General features: G+C 34.3%; 1 protein-coding gene across 2 annotated transcripts in view; it reads right to left on the minus strand.

Annotated features, from left to right (window-relative positions):
* MS3_00002814 (uncharacterized protein) overlaps window positions 1-5,025 on the minus strand; it is a 33,294-nt gene extending 28,269 nt beyond the window's left edge. The window contains exons 1-5 of one of the 2 annotated variants that reach the window (XM_051210453.1): window positions 4,814-5,025; window positions 4,685-4,778; window positions 4,543-4,649; window positions 3,021-3,106; window positions 1,461-1,514 (exon numbers count right to left, since the gene is read on the minus strand). In XM_051210453.1, coding sequence (XP_051070448.1) covers window positions 1,461-1,514; window positions 3,021-3,106; window positions 4,543-4,649; window positions 4,685-4,778; window positions 4,814-4,969 — 497 coding nt within the window. In that variant the 5' untranslated portion in view covers window positions 4,970-5,025. The remainder of the gene's footprint in view (window positions 1-1,460; window positions 1,515-3,020; window positions 3,107-4,542; window positions 4,650-4,684; window positions 4,779-4,813) is intronic. The other variant, XM_051210454.1, reaches the window with a different exon arrangement.
* Between the last annotated feature and the right edge of the window lie 3,239 nt (window positions 5,026-8,264).

Here is an 8,264-nt window from a genome sequence, read left to right on the forward strand (position 1 = left end):
TAAAAGTTGTCTTACGAAGTCTAATCTTTTCTCTTTTTACTTGAGTACAGTTGACAAACGTTGCTGTTCATTGGTCGTTCGATCTATATCCAATCGAGATAGCTTCCCTCTCTTATTAGAAGGCAGATCACCCCTTATCCCTCACCAATCGTCGTTATTCTCGAACTCAACTCTATACAAACTACAACACGAACAAATTAAACTATACCCTATTGTATAACAGAATAATGACTGAAGAATTAAACTTATCGTCAAATAGGTGAACAGTAAGTTGATTAATGAATGAATACATGCTACAGTACATATATGAATCAAGTTGTAAAATGAAAGAGAGAGGAAGTGGCTAGTGGTAGACAGAAATATATATATATATACAAAGAGACTAAAACTCCTTTTTTTCCACAGTGCACAACACTTACAGATAGCCCAAACTGTACCTAACAAATAATGAATACAGTTGAAATGATGTTGGTTCAAATGAAGTGAGTGAACAAAAAAAGAAATCTGTTAAATAAAAATGTTTGTTAACAATTAAAATAAATCCATCCTTATATTTAGAATCAGTACTTATTTGACACAGATTATTCGAAAAAATTGACAGTGCATTAGTAGATAAGTTTCAAAAAGATTGAGTTTGCTTTATTTGAAATTCGTAAAAAAAATAAGAATTTATTTTGTACAACTTTCAGAAATCATCTAAAATTTGTTTCTGAGAAGAGAAGCGAAGGGCCAACTATCAAAGAAAGTTTGAATATCCATTCCTCACCCCTAAAACAGAATAAATAGACTTTTGCACCAATCTGCTACTTGACTACTAGATCAATCAACACGTACTATTTAGTTTAGTCTGAATAATTGTTTGCTCCATTAAATTTTATACATATTCACAGGTTTACTTTCTGTGAAATGTTAAATCCTCTACAGACCCAATCATCAATTTACAAATGATAATATATTTGATAAAACAGCAAAACACATGAAACACAGTTATATTTCTATGTTTAGAAAAAGTCAGATTACATACAAATTGTTAAATATAGATAAAACAATAGGACGGAGTTGATCTGAAAAATGTGATGTATTTGCGCTACATATTTCAAACAATTTGATCACATATATATTTGTTCTTCGAAATTTATAGAGCAAATATATCACATTTTTCAGATTAAATTCGTCTTTCCATTGTTCTATAGAAATTTATAAAAGGGACTAATTGGTTTGAATTGTTAGATAGTCGAATAAAAATTTGATTAGATTACCCCGTTTACTCTAATTTAACTCACTTTACTAAGTGATAAATCAGTGTACGCGGCTTTAAGTCCTACTTTATTTGTGAGAGCTATTGATACTACCTGACCGCCCTAATGGGATTTTACTTTGACGTGTTCTCATTTTGTTTCTCAAGAATGAAGAGAACCAATGAGTAGGAAACTACAAAAGAGAAAAAAGTAGGAACTTACCTATGCTTTGGCCAACTGCTTCTAATCTCACCCCGTTGCAAACGGGTACTACAACTTATGTAAAGCAATTTCAAGTTTTCGAAACAGGTCCAATCATCAACAATGCGGCCAAAATAGTGGTAATTATAGTAATAATAGCGACAACAGAAGTAGGCGAATAATCATCATTATTATTGATACAATGATGAAATCACCCAGCGGCAATGACAGGTATGAATCGGGTTAGACAAACATAAGCAATAATGATGATAATAATGGTAATAACAGTGATTAGATTGTGAGTTGTCGAAGAGCAATACAGCAAACAGTGTTAGAATTATTTGATTCATTTTGTTTTTAAAGAAAAACGAAAAAAAAGTCAAATATGAGGTTTAATCATAAGAATAATGAATTTCAAATTTAGGGTTAAACCATGGTACGAGTATAGTACTTAGTGAACAAAGCTATCATTGTACTTAACAGTGATAAAAAGTAAACTACCTGGATGAGAAACTATAGTTAAGTTAGAAACAAATAAATAAATAAATACATTTCAATTAAGCTGTAATATATATATATGATTTAGTATGATTCATGAAGTTACAATATATTGTCTCAAAATCTGTTATTCGCTTGAGTATTTTGGGCAGGATTGTACAGGCTGAACATGCTATTTTCCAAGAGTATTCACTCGATTATGTCAAACGCTTGTCAAATCCACACTTCCTGTATCCCCAAAAATTGGTTTTGACTTCAGTAAAGTAAATCAAGATGATCTATTTGACAATATACTCATTCCTTGATACCCAAACGAATATACGTTTTACACAATATATGATGTGAGTAAACAACGATAAGGTGAGCTATATTTATTATAGAAATTACCAGATTACGATACAAAAGGTGTTGATATCTCAAGTTATAAAGTTGCTTTTTAGACATTTTAATAAATAAGAAAATGCAAGTCGCTGAAGCAAGTTGCTTTTTGCGTTACATATGGTGAATAAACTCGCAGTTACGGTTCCAATAATAAATATCAAACTCAAAGATATTTCAGTTTGCACTCTTCATCTAATGAGTACTTCATGTATCACGTAATAATGAGTATCGGCACAATGGTGAATTGGCTGTGATCAATTCGACACCACCAACCTATGAAACACTACACACTTATAATGGTAGACAGTGAAGAATATGCTGATTATTGATCAGACTATATGGAGCAGAACAGGATAAGATAGCGTTGATGGATCTACTCATTTCATAATTATTTTCCTAAATCGTGGTTTTTTTCATTACTTGTTGTTACTAGTTTTCTTTTTATTACCCAAACTTATCTATGAGAGATAAAATCTAACCCATCTCTTTAGAACTCCAATATTCCTTCAGTGAACCAAACACCGATCAAGTAATTAAATAATTACTTCGTGAAATTAGGTAATGGTATGAAAAAGATATTCTTATCGTAATATGACTTATTTGCACAATAACATCAACCAAAACACACTTTTACTAAAGCCGGATATTAAACATAAAAGAACCATGGAAAAAACAACACGAGAGACAAACACATTAGCCTACTTGTTTGGTCCATCGGCGCTTAAGGCAGAGTCAGTGTCAATATCAAATAAAGTTGGATCGTGCATATGCACACCACTATCATCAGTCTGAAATTCAAAAAAATATAACTACAACTAGTAACTGTCTAAAACTAAAGTCAATCACATAGTGTAATAAACAACAACGAAATCAATTTCAATCACAAGTGATTTTTAAAATGTGACTGTGAACTTGTATCATCTGAAGTGACTGGGGTCACTTGTTCTTGTTCAAATAAACACGTTTTGTTTAGCTGCAAAATATAGTAAAATAGGCAAATGCGGGGCTATGTCTTGAGTATGACTAAGTCCTTGGGGAAACTTAAGTTCAACCTAATAACAGTGAATTCCCACAAGTTATCCGAAAACCCCATCCGTCCAAAATTAATATCACATTAAATAAGGATGGCCAAATATATATATCATTGTGGAGATAATCAGAGTTTGCAACACTACATTTTAAACCCTACACTAAATATAATACACACTTTATATATCATATATATATATATATATCATTCTAACAACAATACGGATTCGGTTACCTTGTCATAAACAACAAACTTCGAAGCTTATATCCTTTAGTTTGAAGCTCAATGCACAATCTTTTTATGTTATCATAGTAAAGATTATGATATCTGAGAAATCTCAAGATTTCATCACCGGCAGCGGAATCATCAAACAGAATCACTGTTCGAATAGTATATCTCTGTTATTTACAGTTGAACAAAGTGTTCCTTATAAACAGAAATGCATGACCAGTGAGCATTTAATTAGTTTCCATAACAATATTTCATGAATATAATGAGACGAATGAGTGATCTTGTTACGCGTACAGTACTAGGTAAGTCTCAAATTGGTAAATTTCCAAACCTCCATTAGGTAACATGGTTGGGAGACATGTTGAACACAGAGGTTCAACGCTCATTACGAAGCGTTACGCTGACTAACATAGGAGTCGGCTGAAAAAGCTTTAAGGGAGGCCAAGCAAAGACATGTCATCAGTCCATGAAGCTACAGAATATCGGACTGTCATGTGCCTTGATTTATATACTTTATGGTTTAAGACATAATCTTTCATCGAATCTGAAGACCTTGAGTTATACGACTTAGAATCAGTCACAGTGGTATAGATATACTCAATTACTACTTTCCGGTATTATTTCGTAACTCTGGACTACTAATTCATTTTCTTCACTTCTGAAATGTAGCCTTTTGGCCTATGTGTGTCGCCATTAATTTACTTTCTCTTTATAGTTAAGAAAACTAACAGTTAACTAAAGTATAAGTAAGGTGTATTTGTATTACGCTCATATGATTTTTATTTGTTTTTAACATGTACAAGAATGGGGATAAAAAGCGTAAGTAGATCAAACAATCGTCTGAGAAAACGTATGACCAATGAGTAATGGGCAAATTCACTAATAACACACACAACGTATTCAGTAGCGTCACAGGCTATACGTACAGCACACAACAGACAACAATATGAGGACAAAACGTACCTTGTTCTCCAAACCGTCTGAAAGGAAGCTCGACCTTACAGATGCGTTTTGCCCATCTGAATTCCTAGATAGGGAATTTGAGTGCTTTGATGTACTGTCTTCATCAACTAATTGTATACTATTGAGATGAAAGGAACCTTACAGTTTATGTTTCCCTCAAAAGCCTTCTTAAAATCTTCATAATGTATAATTCCGTCATTTTCTGGATCTAAAGTCTGCACTACTTTCATGATATCCTGTACACGTATTAATAGGTAAAAAAAGCAATTACGTTCGAAGAAAGTGATGATCGCCTTTCTCCATCAGCTCCACATGAATTATAAAATTCTTTAAAAGTTGATACGAATTGCTCCACAGTAATATATCCCTTATTTTCCGTGTCCAAGGCTTTGAAAACTAGAACTAGAGGATCATCCGTCATTTCCATCGCCTTATTTGGAATACGTAACCCAACAAATCAAACTGACGCACTGAGTCAGTGCATCAATTCAATTTCCAATATCATCAACATCTTTATCACAAACTTGTATAAAGCAGTTGTTTTTTTAGCTGGATTCTTCCTGTTTCGGTATGCTTACCGATATTTGTTGAGGACTGCTGAATAGTAGTCTAGCCACTCTAGTGGTCTGTTTCAAGTCCGTTTGGTAGTTATTTTTTATTTATATGTCTTGTAGTTTATGTGTGTGCTTGTCCCAGAGAAAAATGGTTTCTGGATACCAGAAGATAACAAATTACCAGTCAAGAGGTTGACTTAAGGCAATGTGAATATAGTAAAGTGATAATTCAACCTCTGAGAGATTACTGTTTCAAGAACAAACAAATAATTTGCTTAATTGATAATGTATAAGGAGACGGAGTTAGGAGAGTAATAAGAACGACAAGGGCGAAAGCAACCGAGATGAGGAGTAATTAACGATATGTAGCTCAACGAGAAAAATCCCAGGGTTTTATGCCTATCACTCACTTGGTTCCACGTCTCTTCACTTGGTCCTAGATATTTGCGTCTCTTTTGAAGAAAGAGGATGCCATGACATTGTGAACTTTAAGGTGAGGACTTGTTCACGTTTTACATAGTATTAAGAAAGCCCTGATGTGGTTACGCATAATTGTTCTTACATAAACTAGTGAGTTGCGTTTTGCTTGTTTGCATCTTCCGTGTAGTTTGGGCCGGTGTCTTAGTTCTCCGTGATTCCAAGACCCAAACCACGCTCTAAGGAAACGATCGGGGGCGGATTTGCGTTGATGATGTAAGTGGTTTGTGTAAGATCCATTTTGAATGTTTTGTGTGTTTGTGAAAATCCCTCCATGTATATACTTGCACTTTGTTCCTATTGATTCCCTTAGTTGTACACTGTTGTCTTTTGATTACATTTGAATTGTTAACACTTGTATTTTTTATTGTAGTTTTTGTTTTTCTTACGCATTCACTAAGTCTGTGTTTCTTCCCGAACTGCATCTGTGTTGTTTTACTTGACACTTGTTCTTGGTGGTAGCCATATTGATTTGCTCCTCCTTTTGTGTGTTCTATCCAGTCAGGATAGAATAACGTTCATTTGTTGTGACTGGTAATTTTCCCTCAACTTTCATCAACTACTTTATTTATTGTAATTTAGATTTTATTGATTGAACAATTATTGGTTGAATAGCCGGGTGGTAATATTTGTTTAGGTAACGATTTACATTTAAATTGATGATGAATTATAGAACCGCTATTTACCTGATTACTTGTTTTGATTTCGACGGGAAAGGGCGCTTGTCTAACGTACCTGGAAGGCTATTCAGCAGTCCAAACCGTAGTTTGGATCTTACACTCAGGCATCTTCCTAGAGATCCTACATTTCTGAGCTTGGGTAAGAGCGTATTGTAGGAGGTCTTATCAAAAGCTTTGACAAAGTCGACTAGAATAGCATATACTGGTTTTACAATGCTGAGCAACTGGACACTGCTAGCAGAAGATCTGTCACTCATGACAAGCCTTTCCGAAAATATTGTTTTTCACTGTATAACACATTTCCATTGTACTTTCGAAAATTTGTAACACAAAACTCGTAGAGTTAAACAGTGTAGAGCTTAATGGATATTTGATGAGCTCTGTATTATATGATAGGGTGGCCGTTGCATCCTTTTAATACGATGGTGATCTGCCCTAGCTGAGCGACATTTCGATTATAGTTGCTAGCGCGGCAGCAACGCACATCGGGAGTTATCTCAGTGGTCGGTAATGTAGTTCATCGGTCTAGTTCATTTTACTGTACTCAAAGAACTCAACGCTTTAGTATTTTGTAGCTAAGGTCCAAGTTGAGTAAGTGATATAATAACATTGCTTTTAACCCTAGCTCTTAATTTAACATATGCTCATGGGATAAAAGAAAAGCTGAGAAAACCATTATGGCAAGTAGTTGGTAAAAAATCGAAGAAACAGCGACTTCAACATTCCAGAGAGTCCTTCGCCACTGGAAGCACCAGATGTTGGTGTGCGTAAGGAGCACCTATAGATGCCACCCCACTAACTTAAGAAAGACCTGAGAAAGTGTGAGAACTATAGTTTATAACCCTAATGTTTGTACCGAGAAACGTTTTCGACAAAGTGCTTGTGATCTAATTGAAAGACTAAAATGTTTTGAATTATTTGAATTATAGCAAGAACTAAGAGTTCCAGAAATAACGCAATTGGATTAAGAAGTAAGACACAAGCACAAGCGAATGTATTGTATTTGGAATTCGAAATCGAGCATTCAACACGTAAAAAGGTATTATTAGTTCGTTCAAACACCACATCCGCCACAGCTTAAATAGAAGTATAAGTGTTTGTAATCGGTTGTACGTCTTCTTGTTAAGTTCATCCTCAGTCTGTCCGACATTGTATTGGATAAAAACTTTGTAGTATCTAGAATGTGCTGATTAGTATTGGAATTAACAAACGAAATCGGAACAGACTCACCTGGAATTGTATACAACCAGCATGTTGGTTTTGTAATGATATCATTAATATCTAGAATTCGAACCATAGATTTTTCAACACTATCCTCCCTCACGAAATAACGTTGGATCTTTATATGCCAAAGTTATGAATAATGTGGCTTCATTTAAAACATATTTCTCACATTGTTTAGAGTAAACATTAGAACTGTTTTTGTGATAAGGGTAAACAGCAGTTGATACGAAATCATCCGAAATGTAATCAAACTCGAGGTCACTTAGTACTCGTGCTTCGCATTGAGCAGGTTTTTCACATGGATCAAATGCATTATGAGGATAGGTAATTTATGATATGACATCAGGATTTGATTCTTCTGAAATATTCTTATGAAATTCATTAGGACTGTCATTGCAGAGCGTAGAATCGTTAGAAAAATCAGCATTTGAATTATAGCGCGAACTAAGAGTTCCAGAAATAACGCAATTGGATTAAGAAGTGAGACACAAGCACAAGCGAATGTATTGTATTTGGAATTCGAAATCGAGCCTTCAACACGTAAAAAGGTATTATTAGTTCGTTCAAACACCACAAAGACTCAGTAGAATATCAACAATGAGACCAACAAGATTGATTATCTACCGACTGAGATGCGACGCGAAGGATTGATTTTGCGCAATCGGTTGAATGGGACTAATCACTTTACTGTAATAAGAAGACGAAGATTATCTTCGTCTTCGTATTACATTGTCGTAACCACTATACATCAAATTCCCTGATTATAAGAGTGTAGATAGGAGACTTA

This window comes from Schistosoma haematobium, chromosome ZW, assembly GCF_000699445.3.
Source record: "Schistosoma haematobium chromosome ZW, whole genome shotgun sequence".
In the NCBI taxonomy this organism is placed as follows: Eukaryota; Metazoa; Platyhelminthes; class Trematoda; order Strigeidida; family Schistosomatidae; genus Schistosoma; species Schistosoma haematobium.